General features: G+C 58.7%; 2 protein-coding genes across 6 annotated transcripts in view; both read left to right on the top strand.

Annotated features, from left to right (window-relative positions):
- Positions 1–2829, top strand: part of TRPM2 (transient receptor potential cation channel subfamily M member 2) — a 44348-nt gene extending 41519 nt beyond the window's left edge. For all 5 annotated transcript variants that reach the window (XM_036238117.1, XM_036238118.1, XM_036238116.1 and 2 more), the window contains 2 exons: positions 59–175; positions 740–2829. In XM_036238117.1, the coding sequence (XP_036094010.1) occupies positions 59–175; positions 740–865 (243 nt within the window). In that variant the 3' untranslated portion in view covers positions 866–2829. The remainder of the gene's footprint in view (positions 1–58; positions 176–739) is intronic.
- An 8296-nt stretch (positions 2830–11125) lies between these two features.
- Positions 11126–15493, top strand: LRRC3 (leucine rich repeat containing 3). Its single transcript, XM_016143434.2, has 2 exons — positions 11126–11255; positions 11950–15493. Exon 2 carries the CDS (start codon positions 11995–11997, stop codon positions 12868–12870), a length of 876 nt encoding a protein of 291 aa, XP_015998920.2. The 5' UTR covers positions 11126–11255; positions 11950–11994; the 3' UTR covers positions 12871–15493.
- Positions 15494–17493: the final 2000 nt, after the last annotated feature.

The raw sequence follows: 17493 nt of genomic DNA, 5'->3' as shown, positions 1-17493 counted from the left end.
GCGGAGGGAGCTGGCAGGGCCCACGGCAGGGGGACAGCCTGCCCTGTGCTGCCCCCAGGTGTACACGGGCTACATGGACGACGCTCGGAACACGGATAACGCCTGGATTGAGACAGTGGCCATCAGCGTCCACTTCCCAGACCAGAGCGACGTGGAGCTGAATAAGCTAAACATGGTACGGGGCTCGGGTCACAGGCTCCGGGGAGGGGGCATCTCGGGGCCGAGGGAGGGGTCTCACGGGCTCCTGGGTGGGGAGCAGCCAGGACCACAGAGCGGGGGCTGCAAGGGTGAGACTGGTGCCCAAAGGGTACCAAGGGGGGCCCAGGAGGGGCCAGAGGGCACTGGCAGCTGGCTGGAGTGGGGTCAGGGCTGGGTGAGGACCTTGGGACAGGGTCCTCCTGGGCTTCCGGATTCATGCACGAGATACTGTTCCCTGCATTTGGCTCAGTCCTAAATGTCCCTAATCGAAACTGGGACCAGGAGACCCAGGGAACAGAGCTGGGTGTCATTTGTAGGGCAGGATGCCCCAGAATGGTGCCTGCCCGGTCCTCGTCCAGGGCTTGCAGGGCTTGGTGGGCACTTGCCGAGTTGGGCCTGAGTGGGCGTTCTCGCTCCTGGTGACAGAAGGACAAAGCCAGGCCAGCCACAGCGAGGCCCGCAGGCCGGGGCCCAGCCAGGTCCCCGGGTGTCTGGGCGGCGGCAGGCGGCTCGGAGAGTCACACGTCCTGTGTCCTTGCAGCACCTGCTTGCCCAGGACCCGGAGACGTCCATCCGCTGGCAGGTGGTGGACAAGCGCATCCCGCTGTATGCCAGCCACAAGGCCATTCTCCAGAAGGTGGCCACTCTGTTCGGAGCTTACTACTGACCCGTGAGCTCAGGCCGGGCCCTCCACCAGGACAGGCGCGGCTGGCCTGCCCCTGGTCCCTGGGAGACGTGGGCCGCACGGACGTAGCCACAGGCTTCAGGCGGGCCAGGGGCGGGGCACAGTGTGCTTGGGCATGTGCCCCCCCACACGGCCAGCTGGACGCGCCTGCCAGCCGAGCGCGCGGCCCAGAAGGCAGCAAGGTGCTGTGGGAGGGGAGCCAGGGCAGAGGACAGGCTGGATCCAGTCACATGGCCTTTCCTTGGGTGGAGGTGGCCTCTGGGGCCCTCCAGCTGTCGCTGCCCTCTTGAACTGGCTGGCGGCCTCAGCCTGCGGCCGGAGTTGGCCCCCTCCTGGTCACACCGTCGTGAGCAGCACGCCCCCTACTGGAGATGCGTCAGTCCAAGGCCTGCTTCTCCCAGGGATCCCGGGTTCCCCTGTGGCCTCTTCCTTGGGCCTGTGCCCCAGAGATGGCCTCCGCCTAGGCCGAGCACCGTGGGACCCCCAGCCTGGCTCACCATCAAGCTGAGCCCCTCCGCGGGCGAGGAGGCCGGCCTGCAGATGCAGAGGTTCCCTGCCTGTGTGACCCGGACCCAGGCATGGCCCCCCTACCCCGCACACCGCACCCCCTCCCTGCCCCCACCCCTGTGCCCAGGGAGCAGCCACAGGGGGTGGACGGCGAGCACGGAGCACCCCGTTCCACTCAGAAACTCACAGAGCATCAGCATAACCCACCAGGAGCCTCGGGACCAGGCATGGTGTCACCTTGACATCAGACCCGCTGTCCTGTACCTCGCGGTGCACTCTACTGTGCGTCCCGCAAACGGTGACAGCGCAGTGTCGGGCTGTGTCTGGGCCGCCGAAACCTCTGCCCAGCCTCGGCCGAGCCTCCCGGGGCTCGAGGGCTGTCCCTGGCTTCCTCCCTGTGGACACCCTGCGGGCCCCCCCCAACTTCGCCCCTGAGTGCCAGCGCCCTGCGCCCACTCCCCCTCTGCAGCCTCCCAGGCCCAGGCCCCTTCGTTGCCGCGCACCCCCTCTCTGCAGGTGCGCAGGCAGGTGCGTGGGCAGGTGGGGCTCTGGTTCCCGTCTGGATTCACAGACCCAGCCAGACCAGAGCTCAAGCAGCAGCACCACGAAAAGACGTTTCGGCATCGTGAGACACGGAAGACGTGTCACTCCTGTGTCTTTTCTGAAGAAGTTTCTCAGAGACGAAGTCTGGAAACGCAAACACGCTGACCAGCCGGCTCAGGCTGTGTGACAGCACCGCTCAGGGCCCCTCCCGGAGGCTGGACGTCCGGCCCAGGGCCCGCAGGGCTGCCCGGTCTCCCGTTCACAGCAGGGCACCAATCCTCCAGCATCGGGGCTCCCCCTCGTGACCTCATTGAACCTGCAGTGCTTTCTTAGAGGCCCCGCCCCCAAATGCAGCCACCCTGGGGGCCAGGGCTTCAGCTGGGAATATTTGGGAGGGACACAAACGTTCAGGCGATCGCGTGCACACGCACCCACACAGCTCTGTGGTGAGCAAAGCAACTGCTACAAGTTCGGCTGAGTCTTATCATGGTGGGACGAAATGGAAAAAGAAAATTTATCAACGGAGAATCCAGATCCCAGCCAGCCTCCCGCAGCGCGGCCAGCCTGCTGCCCGGCGGGGGGCGGGAGGGAGCCTGGCCAGGTGCCGGGAGGGAACCGAGCGGAGCGGACTGCAGGTCCAGGGGGGCTGCAGGTCCAGGGGGGCTGCAGGTCCAGGGCGCCCGCAGGTCCAGGGCGCCCGCACGGCAGAAACGGAGGAACAGCTCGAACCGCCAGGGGGATAAATGCAACAGCCACCCAATGGAGAAGAAAAAAACACCCGTAGAGGACGGTTAATATGAAATAAAATGGTAGGAAATTAGTCAAAACGTGTCAGCACTTGTGACGCACATCAACCGATTCTCATATTGAAATTAAAAAATAACACGTTTCTCTTGTCCTCTCTGCATTTTTCTTCGCTACCTAAAACGAACGAGACATGTCATAGCTGACGGTGTGGGCGGGTCAGGCCAGGGGTGCCGGGGAGAAAGTGGGGAGACCGGGGAGCAGACAGGGCGGGCGCGGGGCTCACACGCCCCCTCCGGGGCAGAGAGGACGTTTGGGTGCAGGCAGCACTTCCGCGAACCGTTTTCACCTAACACCATAGTTTTTAAAATATACGAAGCAAAATTGATAGAAATTCATGGAGAAATTGGCAAATTCACAGTCACCCACTCTCAGAAATCAAGGAATCAAGAAGCAAAAGGAAAACGGGGCAGGACTTGAATGACGCGACCAACGAGGCTGAAGCCATTCTGTGCGTTTGTGTGGTGTGTGTGCGTGTGTGTGTGTGTGTGTGTGTGTGTGTGTGTAGATATATACGTGTTTATGTTATGCACATAAACTACATATAATCTGCACCTAAATTTATATGTAAACTGAGTGCCATCTAGATGTGTATAATATATGACTGCGTTTACGTTCGCATAGTAAATTACGTGCGATGTACAAACGGGCATGACATTAACACACAAGCACATACGGCGTGTGCGTGTGCACTGTGTGAGTTTACGTGGTTCTGTGCTCCCCCCAAAACGAGGCCCGGGGGGGACGCACATAAGACATTCACAGACCCTGAGCGCGCACCCGTAGGCAGCGTGCCGCCCTCGGCCACCGTCTGGTCGCGGCGTCCGAACAGGGGCACCGGAATGTGGACACAGGCCGGACGGGGACGGAAAGTGCGTCGAGTGGCTCCAGCTGCCTGCGTCCTCCCTGCACACGGGGCGGAGAGCGACCGGCCCCCTGACCGGCTCGGAGGGCGAGTGGGGACGCTGGGGAGGACGCTGCAGGGCGGTCCAGCGCTCCGCCCCTGCCCTCCCCAGGGCTCCTGTGCTCACTTGGGAGCCCCCCCTGCACCCCATCTCTCAGCAGGAGCCCCAGCGAGGAGCCCAGCGCCTCTGGAGCCTGCTCAGCCCTTGTCCCGGGGCTGGGGGTGAGTCAGGTGCGAGCTGGGATCCTCCAGGGAGAGCTGGGGGGCTGGTCGCCATGCCCTGTGAAGTCGCGCCCTCCACACACCCTGAGCAGGAGCAGGTGATCCAGGAGGAAGGCGGGGGCGGGGTCCGTTGCCCCCTGCCGGGCGCGGGGACGCAGCCGGAAAGTGTCAGGAGGAACATTTATCGCTTTATGTGCACTTATTTTAAAATCCAGAGACTGAAAGTAAATTGTCAAGAAGCTCAAAACCCAGCCGCAGCGTGAGTGCCGGGGCGAAGGCGGAGTTTAATGAAAAGAGGAAAATAAAGAATCGACTCGAAAAATGCGCTTGAGAAAGGTCAACAGAATTGACAAAACTTGGATGGGAAGGAAGAGGGAGCACTCCGGGGTGTGCGTGTGTGCGTGCGTGCATGTGCGTGCATGAGTGTACGTGTGTGTGCGCACATGCGTATTGTGCACGTGTGTGTTTGTGCATGCATGCACACACGCATGCATACAGGTGTGCATGTGTGTGCACGTGTGAGTGTGTCTATGTGTATATGTGCATGCATACATATGTGTGGTGTGACATCACGTGTGTGCACGTGCGTGTGCACGTGTGTGTGCACATGTGTGCAGAGCTCACAGGCCTGGAAATCCCAGGGGGATACCAGGGGAGAAGTCAGGCAGCCACCCGCTACCCCTGGAAGTGGACGGCCCTCCGTCCCCAAGAGAAACCTTGCAGCCAGGAGAGTGGGCGGTGTGACTTTGCAGGGGAAGGCCGAGGCGGCTGGGCACAAGCCAAGGCCCCCCTCACGCGCCCGTGAGCTGGGGAAGCGGGCAGCGGACGCACGCTGGCCTTCCTTCTAGTTTTCCAGCCCTGGTTTTCAAGGTCAGGCAGGGAGAACCCAGAATCTGGGAGATCCAGGGTTTCAGAGAGAGTGAGAATTACAGGATGCGGGGGAGGCTGAGTCTGGTCACAGCTGCTGGGCACAGCTTTGCCACAGGCGGTTCACCCACAGGGGGCCTTTGGTCAGCGCGGGCGTCCCCGACCCTGCCTTTCTGGCTCCCACACAGCAAGTGGGCTCCTGGTCCGCTGCCTTTGTCCCGTCTCTTTGTGCTGCTCCAGCCCTGCCCGTGAGCTGACTGCCCTCGATGGCTCTAGCAGGCCTGGGGCTCTGTCCGAGGGCCCCCATGGGCACGTGAGGCCAGTGTGGAGGCCGGGGCAGCGGAGGGCTGAGCTGGCTCATGGAAGGGCGGAGCCAGAGAGCAGGTGGCCAGCACTCACTGCGGTCAGAGAAGGGCCGGTCCCAGGCCTCTACGTGGTCTCTGTGGGGGAGGGGGGCAGAGCCTGGCGCTCACGAGATGTTTTATTCATCTGCCTGATTTTATCTGGCCCTGGCGTGTGCTGCAGGCTCAGCCCCTTGCTCTCCCCTGAGAGATGCACTCAGACCTCACCCAGCAAATCATCCTTCCTGATGGGGAAGCAATTAACCAGCCAGAGCAGCTGTATTTACTCCCTGGGGCCATGCAGCCTGCATTCCAGGTAGATAAATGGGGTCGATAGTCAACCTCGAGCCCGCTTACAGTCAGAGGGCAGCGGCAATGGCCAGACCACGTGGCCAGACGGCATTAGAACATTTCTGCTGTCTCTGAGAGCACCGGCTTGTGGTCTGGAGCGGACATCAAGCCAGGCGCTTGCAGGGCTCCACGGCCTGAGCCTGGCTGGCAGCCAGCACCTCTGTGGACACTCTGATGTCACTGCTAATGAGGCAGGCCACAGATCGGTGAGGACCAGGAGGGCAGCTCGGCACACAGCACCTGGAATGGGCTGACCTGCCCGTCAGCGTGCACATGTTGACACGTGGAATCCCCTGTGAGCGGCAGACCTGCAGGCGTGACACTGCTCTGGCTCCTGAGGCAGATCGCACACTCGGTCACCCGCACGCGCTCAGCCACGAGCACGCACACGGCCACCCACACACACTCGGCCACCCACACGCACGCGGCCACCCGCAGGCACGCGGCCACCCACACGCACACGGCCACCCACACGCACGCGGCCACCCGCAGGCACGCGGCCACCCACACGCACGCGGCCACCCGCACGCACGCGGCCACCTGCACAAATCTTAATGTGAGCAGCTTAGTGCCTTTTTTATTTATGTCGCAACTGGCACCCGGATCAAGACACAGAACAGCCACCCCTCCCCGCCCCCCAGCGGGGCTGCTGCCTGTGCATGAACCAGCCGCAGCCAGAGCAGCACGGCGGGCCGAGCCTCGCCCTCCCCTCGCCGCACGCTCGCCGCACTCCTGGTGGTGCCCACGCAACGTACTCAGCGTGAACATTGAGAATGTTCCATAACTTGGGGGTCCCCTTTGGCACCTCTTCAATGTATTAGACAAGGCCGGCGACAAGCCGACAGCTTCGCGGCTCACAGCGGCGGCCGCTTTACCCGCGGCCGGCTGCCTGCGGCGGCACAGTGCCATGCTGCGGGGCCCCCGCCCACGCGCCCGCAGCCCCGGGGCGCGGCGCGCTTCCACGGGGTGAGCGGTCACGGGACTGGGCGGCCCACCGCGAGGGGAGGTGGCAGCCAGACGCCACCTCCGACGGCGACCCCTGAATAACAGCGAAGAGTTACAGTCAATGAGGGCAGAAAGCAGACCCACGAGAACAATGAGTCCAAAGGGAGGGAGGAAAAGAGGACCAGGGGCAGCAGAGGGACAGGTCGCTCGTTTTCCCACCAACGCCCTCGTGGGCTCCAGGGGCCCACGCTGCGCGCGGCCGCCGCGTCTCCTCAGTCTTTTCCCGTCTGCAACGGTGACCCAGGCATTCCCGATCTTCCACGCCTTCTTCACTTTTGGAGTGTGCCGATCGGCCACTTTGCGAAAGGTCGTTCGGTCCGAGTGTACCCGAAGCGCTCTCGGGACCGAAGACTACGGCGCGGCCCAGGCCGTCTTCCCCAGCCCATCGTGTCGAGGCTCGCACGACGTCCGCCCGCGCCCTCACTGCTGCCGTCGCCCGTGGTCGCCTCGGGAGGTGGGCTTCGCTGGGCTTCTCCACTGCAGAGTTATTAATTTCCCCTTTGTCGTTAAAAATATATTGAGGAAGATACTTGGTTGTTATGGAAATCTTAAAGGAAACTAAAAATAAAGACACTCGAGGTTAAAAGGAAAGGGATGGCGGAAGCTCCCCCACGCCAGCCTAATCAGAAGACAGCCGGAGTGGCCTGTCCGTGTCGCACCGGGCGGAGTTCCGGGTGAGGAAGCGGTGGATGAGGAGGGTCATCTCATAACGACAAAGCGGTAAATTAATCAAGAGGACACAATGAATCGATGTGGGGTTTCGAAATGCACGAAGCAAAAGCGATAGAACTTCAAGGAGAAGCAGACAAATCTACAGTCACAGAGAGTTCAACACGCCCTCTCAATAATGAACAGAGCAGGTGGACAGAAAATCGGTAACAACGCAGAGCACTCGAATCACACCACCAACAGCCCAGAACAATCCAGCGAGCAACAGCAGAACTCACAGGTAAGTACACACATGATAATTACCAACACAGGCCGTATTCTGGACCATAAAATCAGTCTCGAAAAACTTAAAAGGATCCAAACATACAGGGTATGTTCTCTGACAACGATGGATTTAAGATAATAATAATAATAATAATAATAATAATAATAATAAAACAGAAAGATCTCTGGAAAATCTTCACATGTCTGAAAACAAAATAACATACTTCTGAACCCTTGGGTCACACAAAGAAAGAAAAAGGAAAATTACAAAATATTTTAAACTTAGTGAATATGAAAATATGACACATTGAAATTTCTAGGATGCATCTAAAGCAGAACTTAGAGGGAAATTTATAGCACATGCTAAAGAAGAAGGCCTCGAATTAGTGAGCTCAGCTTCCACCTTAACAAACCAGAAAAAGGGGATGGGGAATTAATCCAATGTAAGCAAAAGAAAGAATACAGATCAGAGTAAAAATCCATGGGGAAAAAAGGGGGGAGGGGAATGGAGATATCAATGAAATCAAAAACTGGTTCTTTGAGAATATCAATAAAATTAATAAACTTCTATCCTGACTAATCCCTGAAAGAAAAGAGAGAAGACACACATTACCGATATCAGAAATAAGAGAGATGATATCACTTTACACTTAAAGATTAATAACAGAATATTATGAGCAACTTTATACTGATAAATTCAACAACTTAAATAAATAGACAATGCTTTAAGAGACACAAGCTATCAACATACAATCAAGGAAAAAAAAATAACCTCAGAAGCACCAACTCTACTAAATAATTCAACAACACATAAAAATGATAATATACCGTGGCCGAGTGGGATTTAGCTCAAAGACATTTGGAAATCAATCAGTGTAATCCATCATAGTAACAGACTTAAACAGAAAAGGTTGTCACTAGATGCAGAACAACATTCCACAAAATCCAACATCCATTCCTGGTAGAAACTAGTGATAAAAGGAAACTTGCTCACACTGACAAGGACAACTGAGGAAAACCTCAGCCAACATTGTCCTCAGCAGCAAAAGGCTGCACGCTTCCCCCAAGGCCAGGAACCAGGATGTCTGCTCTCATGCCTCCCATTCAGAATTAATTTAGAGTCTTTAGCCAGGGCAGATAGGCATGAGAATGAAGTCAAAATACATCCAGACTCGAAAGGAAGAAGCCATACTCTTTTTACTTACAGATAACACGATTGTATATGTGGAGAATATTAAGGTATCTACTAAAAACTAACTAGAACTAAGAGAGTCTAGCAAAGTTAAAATCAGACTACAAAAATCAATTTTGTTTCTATATCTTAGCAATTGAAAAATAGAAATTGAAACGAAATGTGACTTACGATAACAAAATATCAGAGATGATTCTGACAACAGATGTGCAAGTTCTGTAAACCAGAAACTACAAAACATAGGCGAAAGAAATTAGAGAAGCTCTAAATAAATCCAAAGATATACCATACTCATGGGTTGGAAGATATAGCATCATCAAGATGTAAATTCTCTCAAACCAATCTGTAGATTCAACACAATCTCAAAAAAAATCCCACTAGGTTGTTGTTGTTTGTAGAAGTTAGCAAGCTGATTCTAAAATTAATGAGGAAATGCAAAGTATCTTGGATGACCTAAAACTTTATGGAAGAGCAAAGTTGGAAAATTTATACTACTTGATTTCAAGAATTATTATAAAGCTCTAGTAATGAAGACAGCTTGGAATATTTGTATAAAAAATAGGCAAATAGACCAATCGAACATAAAGAGTACAGAAACAGACACATACACACATGGATCGCTCATTTTCAACAAATGTACAAAGGTAATTCAGTAGAGAAAGAGTAGTTTTTTTTTTTTCAACAAACTGTCCTGGAACAGTGGATATCCACGTGCACAAAAAATAAACTTGGAATCATATCTCACATCATATACCAAAACTAACTCTAGAGGGATAACAGACCCAAATGCAAAACCTGAAGTATAAAATCCTTGTGGCTTTGAGTCAGGCGAATATTTCTTACATATGACATCGGAAAAGAGCAAGATCCATAAAAGAAAAAAATGGATAAATCAGACTTCAAAATTGAAAACTTTGCTCTTTGAAAAACTTTTAAGAGAAAGGAAGGAATCCACGGACTCAGGGAAAATATTTACAAATCACATATCTGATAAAGGACTTGTATCCAGAATACACAAAGAACTCTCAAAACTCAACGATAAGAAGACAACTCAAAAATGGGTACAAGATTTGAACAGAGCACTTCCCTAAAGAAGATAAATGGCAAATAAACAGATGAAAAGATGTTTCACCACCGCTGGTCACCCGGGAAGCACGAATTAACACCACAGTGAGCTACACCACTAAACACCTATTAGAGTGTCTAAAATTAAAAAGCCTGACCTTGCCAAGAGCAGGCGAGGGCGTGAACGCACATGGCTGGCGGGAATGTCAAATCGTACAATTGCTTTGTCAGTTTCTTTGAAGTCAAGCACCATAGCTGCCCTGCGAGCCAGCCATTCTGTCCCTGGGCGTTTACCTAAGGGAAATAAGGATGTTTGTCCAAGCTAAGGTCGCACTCCATGTTCATTTCTCTTTATTTGCGCTAACTAGACTGAAAATAGCCCAAACGCCAGGAACTAGCCAGCGGACACCACACTGTGGAACATTCATACGATGAATGGGCACTGGAAGGAATGACACGATAAACAAAGCAGGACCCACAGGTGGACTCCAAGAGATTACGATGAGCAAAAGAAGCTGGACAAAGGAGCACACACCTGCGATCCCATTTACAGCGATTATAAGAAATGCAAACTGATCTACAGGGACCGCAGACCCGTCCTGCCCTGCGTTGGGGGTGGGACAGGGGGAGAAAGTACCAAGGGGGCAACTGGGAGATTTACCGCGTCGATGGTGATGATGGTTTCACCGTATATACAAATGTCAAACGGATCAGATTTAAACTGTGGTTTATTGTATATTAATTACGCCACAATAAAACTGTTTTTAAAAACCTTAGGATGGCTCAGGCACAACCTAAACGCCCCCACACCCATATTTCTCACCCTCCTGGGGTTTACATGCACAGACTCCAAGACACAGAGGCTCCGGGGCAGGAGAGGACCCAGCTGGGTGGGGAGCTAACCCCACTAACCAGCTTTGGGGACCACTGGCATCGGGGCTGCGAGGGACGGCAAGGGCTCTGCGCTGACCCGAAGGTCGCCAGGCCCCACGCATCCAGGTCCCAGGGCCAGGAGAGGATTAGCTTCCGCGCGCGGGGTGGGGCTGAACCCCGGGCAGAAGTGGGGCTCTGCACCCCTGATAGCCCCGACCAGCCCGCGGACTCCGCCCGCTGTCCGCGCAACAGACCTCCTCTGAAAGTCCCACCCCTAGCCCCGCCCCTGCCTTTGCAAGGCCCCGCCCAGGCCCCGCCCCTCCCTGCGATCTGAAGCCACAGGTCGTCCCGTCCCTGTCCCGCCCAGGCCCCGCCCCAGGCCCCGCCCAGGCCCCGCCCCTCCCCGCGACCTGAGGCCCCACGTCGTCCCGGCCCTGTCCCGCCCAGGCCCCGCCCAGCCCCTCGCCCTCTCCCCCTCCCCGCCAACTGAGGCTCCGCCCATAGGCCCCGCCCAGGCACTGCCCCCTCCCCGCTCTCCGAGGCCCCTTGTCGCCCCGGCCCCGCCCCTCTCAGGCCCCGCCCCTCTCCGGCCCCGCCCAGGCCCCGCCCGCGGAGCGCGGAGCACTGGCCGAGCCGCGTGTGTGTCAGCGGCCGCGGACCTGGGCGCGGGCTGCGGGGTCGCCGCCGCGCCTGGGTGTGGCGCCAGGACCGGCTGGGAGCGGCCGAGAGCCTCGCGCAGAGCTGTCCCCGGACACGGACGCGCAGGTAAAAACCCCGCCCCGCCCAGGGCTGTGAACTCCCCCACCCCCCGTCCATCCCCTCCCGCGGGTCTGGGGGTTCCGGGCCCTGGAATCCAAGCCCTACCCGCCCAGGCCCCGCGCGGCCCCGCCACTCCGCGCCCCAGCGCAGCGCGCGCCCGGGGCTTGGCTTTTCTCTTTTTCCTCCCTTTTCAAGCATAACTGAAATAAAAGGCGCCGACTCCGGCGCCAGGGCCGGGTCGCTGTTCGCATCAGGGCCAGCAGAGAGAAGCTGTATTTATTATAATTTTTAAAGGGTTGTCAAATTTAGCCAAGTGCTAAGCTTCCTACAGCAGCCTGGCGGGCGTGATGAGCGCTCCGCTGGTTCCTAGTGGCCCTCCATTCAGTCAGCGTGGGGTCCTGCAGAGGGTGGACCCCAGTCCGCCTCACCGCCCCCACCCCATGCTGTCCAGGCCCCTGGTCCCCTGGGTGCCTGGTGGGTGTGTCCAGGGCGAGAGGCAGGGTTGTCCGAGCATTTTGATAGGTGCCGGCCTCAGCCAGCAGGCAGCTCCACCTGTCCTTTCTCTACTGGTGGCATTGAGAGTCCCCAGAAATCAGTTACAGAGGCTTTAGTTTGCCTGTGACATTTCCCCAAAGTCAGAGTGTGTCTCGGGTCCCAGCGGGACCCCCGAGGACAATGCCACCTGCTCCCCTCTTTTCAGAACCGTCGGAGAAGGTAGTTTTCCTGACGCCCAGGGAACGGGTGCATGCCCGAGTCGCGTGGCCGCTTGCTCAGCGGGGGGCGTGGGGAAGAGCTAGAGCCGCGACACCCAGCCAGAGGACACGCCCGCGCCCCGGGAGGGGTGAGGATGCGCCCCACGGGCAAACAGAGCCCCCCGGCGCTGCGGGGGCGCCCGGGAGGGCCTGGCCTCCTCCTGCTGTTCTGCCTGCGCTTGGGCGCCTGCTGCCCGCAGAGCTGCCAGTGTCCGGAGCACGCGGGGGCCGTGGCCGTGCACTGCAGCGCGCGGGGCCTGCAGGAGATCCCCGGGGACATCCCCGCCAACGCCGTGCTCCTGAAGCTCGACGCCAACAGAATCGCCCGCGTCCCCAACGGAGCCTTCCAGCACCTGAGCCAGCTGCGCGAGCTGGACCTGTCTCAGAACGCCATCGAGACCATGGGCCCCGCCGCCTTCTCGGGCCTGGCCGGCGGCCTGCGGCTGCTGGACCTGTCCCACAACCGCATCCGCAGGGTCCCGAAGGACGCCCTGGGCAAGCTCAGCGCCAAGATCCGCCTGGCCCACAACCCTCTGCACTGCGAGTGCGCCCTGCAGGAGGCGCTGTGGGAGCTGAAGCTGGACCCCGACTCGGTGCACGAGCTCGCCTGCCACACCTCGGAGCAGGAGGCGTTCGCCGGCAAGCCGCTGATCCAGGCGCTCGACGCCGGCGTCAGCTTCTGCAGCGCCCACCACAAGACCACCGACGTGGCCATGCTGGTCACCATGTTCGGCTGGTTCGCCATGGTGGTCGCCTACGTCGTGTACTACGTGCGCCAGAACCAGGAGGACGCCAGGAGGCACCTGGAGTACCTCAAGTCCCTGCCCAGCACCCCCGTGTCCAGGGACCCCCTGAGCCCCGCACCCTAGTGCTCGCGGCGGGCGGCAGCGGGCCCGTGGCGTTGGCATGCCCCCGGCAAGCCGGTAGCCACAGCTGCCCCGCGCGGTGCCCGCCCCGACAGCACTGCCCAGAGCGCGCCGGTCAGCAGTGTCGGTCAGCAGTGTCGCCACGAGACCCATCCGCGGCGCAAGGAACCGAGGCTCAGAGAAACGGACCGACGCCGCGACGGCACCGCCAGGGGGCGCTCCAGCTGGGGTTTAAAACCAGACCCCTGTCACGCAGCCCCGTGTCCCCCCACTCTGTCTGCAGGCCTCTCCCACGTGGCACCGCGGGTGGGAATGCACCCCGAGAGCGAAGGGCTGGTGCCCCTGAGCCTGAGGGTCCCCGAGGGCTGGGGCGCAGATTCGTCTGTGGAGGGCGCGGGCGATGCCACCCTGGGTCCCCGCCCGTCCCCGTCCCAGCTCCTCGTCTGATCACAGCACGAACTGGAGCAAAGTGGCGGAGACCAGCGTTTTCCAGAGGGAAGCGAGTGAGGGGTGCTGCTCGCGCTATCCTTTGAGCAGCTGCGTTTATTCTTAGGGTGCTGGAGAAGAGTGACGCTCGTCCCCAAATTTCAGTCCAGTGAGGGGAAAAGGTCTCCAAACCCAAACCCTGAACACCACGGGGAGACTCCTGACGAGGGTCCAGAGTGGCTGGGGGGCGGCGAGGGGGCGGGGCGGGCCAGTCCGCGCGCAGACGGGCTCCGCCCTGGCCGCCTCCTGCCGGCCATCAGCGCGTGGTTCCTGGGAAGGCCTGTCGCCTCTGGTCGTCACTGTGCCTTGCTTTTCTACTCACAGACGCCTACAGCAGCTCCTTCTCTGGGACCGGAGGACTGATGTCTGATGTTCCAAGGCCAGGCAGCCAGTCTTCTCCAGCAACAGGACCTGTCCCTCCCGGGTCCCTGCGGTCCCCTCCCCTCCTCCCTCCCTCGCTCCCTTTTCACCTTTGCTGCCAGGAATCTCAGAGCTCACTGCGATTTTCTTACCTGTGTTGCTCCGCGTTCAGGGTAGCTGTCGCCTTGGCCTATGTAACTCTGACTCATCTTTCCAGTTCTATTTGTTACTCTCCTTGCGCCAGTGTTTGTATTTTAAATATTTGCGGGAGGAGGCGGAGCAAAGGGAGATAAACTACTGCGAACTGAAGGAGGGACGGTCATCAAGCGGCGCCTCGGGAAGGGTTGGCAGTGGAGGCCGCTCTGAGCCTGGGAAGTCCCGAGGGACCTGAAGCGGGACGCGAGCGCGGGGCCACCTTACGATCTGATCCCGCGCCCGGGGAGGCGCCGGGGACCGGGGAGGCACGTGCCAGCGCGGCCGCGATGCGTCGGCTGCGGCACACCAGCGGGGAACGCCCGGCGGGTTCCGGGCGCCCTCCCACGCCCGGACCGCGGGCCCGCCTCCACGGGGCGGGGGACAGCGTGCCGCATGCGCAGACGGCCACCGCCCAGAGCAGGAGCCCGGGAGCGAGACTCGCCGCGCGACACGACCCAGTCCACGGGGCGACAGCCTTGCCTGCTTCCGGTGACAGCTGAGACCATGCGGCTAGACCTGGTCTCCTCGTGTGATGGGTGCTGTGCGGAGCAGGTGGGCGCTGCGGCTGGCCAACCGGCAGGACACAGGCTCCGTGGCGGCTGCTCCCCCCCCCCCAGCTCTGAAGTGCCCCCCGGCAGGGCCACCAGGGTGCCTCCGACCACACCGGTGAGCTGCAGGGGGCCCCTCGGCGGCCACCTGCTGTCCTGACCCATGGAGCCCTCTGTCAGGGGGACAGAGGGCTCCCTGAGCAGGGCTCTGTCTCACACCCAGCTGCCACCCGCCCCATGCCCGCTCCTGGGCGTCAACCATGGCCCGCTGGGCTGTGTCCACCTGTCTCTCTGCAAGGCGGTCACCACCCTGGGTCGGTGGCATAGACCAGAGAGCAGCCCTGTGTGTGGCCAGCCAGACCCAGCGGCCGGCCAGGCGCCCCAATGCCCTGCAGTCTCCCTAGTCACTGCAGGACTCACCGGAGCAGGGGCTCAGACAGACGCCAAACCCTCGCCCCGGGCCGGGGTCACCCACTGTTGTCACATTCACTTGTGACTTGTGGGTGTAACTCGTCAGAATTTAAGTCTGTTTTCCAGCACTGGGTCTTTTCTGCTGTAAGTGCATGCTCACACCCTCCGTGCTCAGTCCTGGGTGGCCTGGGGCTCACAGCGGCTTGTGGGAGCACCTCGGACCTCCCGAGCGCTCAAGTCAAGCCAGGGAGGGTGGGGAGCAGTGTCAGCGTGAGCCGGCCCCCCCCCCCTCGTCCGCCGATGGAGCAAAAGGCGTCACTCATTAGATGGCTGCGTAACTCCGCTCTCTCCCATCTACCGCCCGGCCGCCCACCTATCGACCTACCTGTCTGCCTGCCTACCTGTTACCTACCTTCTACTTATCCATCACCTCTGTATTTTTCATGTATATCTTCCCTTTTTATTTTCTTGCCTTTCATTTGTTTCCATAGTTTTTACCTTTGGAAAGTTTCTCTCCAAAATAATAAATACTATTCTAGAATCTTGAATTTTAACATCTGTAACTTTTAAACTTTCAAAATTATGCCGATACGATAGTTGAATTTTTCAATTTTAGCGTAATTTAACCTGGAGGCCAAACTTTCCCTCATTTGTTCAAAGTGCTTTTGTGTGTTCTTGGAGATGCTCTGTGGATCACCTTGTTAGTTACCAAGGCACTGTGTATATGCGTGTGCATGTGTGGATATGTGTATGTGTGTGCACGCACGGGATATGAATGTGACATGTGTGTGCATGTGTGGGATGTGCATGCATGCATGAGACATGATCGTGTGCATGTGTGTGCACACGCGTGGGATGGGAATATGTTTGGATGCATATGGTTTGTGTGCGCATGTGCGTGTGCATATGTGGTTTGTGTGCCTTCGTGTGTGGGATGTGAATATGTGTACATGTGCCTGCATATGTGGTTGGTGTGTATACACATGTGTGTGTGGATGTGTGGTTTGTGTCTGTGTATGCATGAGATATGAATGTGTGCATGCATGTGTACACATGCGGGGTGTGAATGTTTTTGGGTGTGTGTGGTTTGTGTATGTGCATGTGTGCATGTGCTGTTTGTGTGTGCACGTGTGTGTGGGGAATGTGAATGTGTATACATGTGTGTGCATGTGTGGTTTGTGTGCATGTGTGTGAGGATGTGAATGTGTGTGCATGTGTGTGCATTGTGGTTTGTGTGTGTACACATGTGCATGTGCATGTGTGGTTTGTGTGTGCGCATGCATGTGTGTGTGGCAGGCCGAGTCACTGAGGTCACTGGTGCCCACGGGAAAGGCCCGGCAGCCTGGCCCCAGGACGGTGACCACAGTGAGACAAGATGACGGTGTCAGCAGCCCCCGGTCCCTAACCGGCAGGCCGTGAAGCGGGCGCCTCGCGTGGGGAGGACCGATGCGAGCCGCAGGTCCGGCTGTCCCTGGCCTTGCTCGGGGGCCAGGGGCAGAGGCCCGGCCCGCCGTGGTCAGCGTTCCTGCAGGAAACCACGGCCTCACCACAGTGACCTCAAAGCCGAGTGCGGCTCACACAAAGTTGTTCGTAAAGCGTCATCTGTCACAGCGGAGACTCGAACAGAATGTCCGTGGACACGCAGGGGCGACGGGCTCAGGGGAGTCGCAAGGTTGCAACATGCTCGTCAAAATGCCCAGAATGTGCCACGTCACGCCGGACGCAAATCCACACGAAACCTCGTGCGTCCTCGTGACTGTTTATCGGCAGGACGAAAACCAGAAGGGCCGGCTCGAGCAGATGTAAACATTTCCGCGTGCTCTGCATCCTCCCCCTCTCGTTAGCGTTCATAATGTAAACGACTCGGTTTCAGGCTTCTGTCCCTACCCAGTGGGGCAGCGGTCGGACGCTGTGCCTTTGGCCGCTGAGGAGGCCGTGGGCAGGACGGGGGCTGTGCGTGCCGCCGTGTCTGAGCCGTCCACCTCCTTCCTCCCTGGGCACCGGACCCCTTTCCTCGTGGCAAGCCAGACCCCTCAGTGACACCCTTGGGGCGAAGGGAAAGCCGGCGGACATCCGGGTCACCCCGGGGAGAGAGAAGCAGTGTATGGCGGTGCTTGGGGGGCGCGGGGCAGCACCCGGGTCGCCCCTCCTGCGCGCCTGCCTGTCTGAGCCCGGCGCTGTCCAGGGAACGGTGCCAGCAACAAGTGCAGAGAGGAGACTTCTTACGAGGACTTGGCTCAGGCGACGTGGAGCCCGCAGGGGGTGGAGGGTGCAGCCCCAGGCCGAGGGCGTCTGTCAGGCCTCCGCCTCGTGGGCAAGGCCTCACACGGCGGGCGCAGGGCCCGCTGCTCCCTGAGCCCACCGATTTCAGTGTCTGCTTCGGCCAAGCTGACCTGTGAATTCACGTCCCAGGCGTGGAGGCTGGGGTCTCAGGCGCCCCCGCCATGTCCCTGGCCCATGCGGCCTCCTCGTTCTGGGTGGGCACCTTGCCTCCGGGGCCCTGCCGGGGTCCTCCTGTGGGACAAGCCCTGAGATGACAGGCCACTGCCCTCGCTGACGCTGCAGGCCACCCGGCTGCGATCCACCTTTCATCCCCTTCTCCTGGGCTGCTGAGGCCCTACGTCGA

This window comes from Rousettus aegyptiacus, unplaced genomic scaffold (genome assembly GCF_014176215.1).
Source record: "Rousettus aegyptiacus isolate mRouAeg1 unplaced genomic scaffold, mRouAeg1.p scaffold_m13_p_20, whole genome shotgun sequence".
NCBI lineage: Eukaryota > Metazoa > Chordata > Mammalia > Chiroptera > Pteropodidae > Rousettus > Rousettus aegyptiacus.
The sequence above is the reverse complement of the archived record's forward strand: the minus strand, read 5'-3'. Positions and strand labels throughout refer to the sequence as shown.

Bases quoted from the DNA above. Each gene is read 5' to 3' on its own strand.
- LRRC3 (XM_016143434.2), top strand. From the start codon at position 11,995: ATGCCCGAGTCGCGTGGCCGCTTGCTCAGCGGGGGGCGTGGGGAAGAG.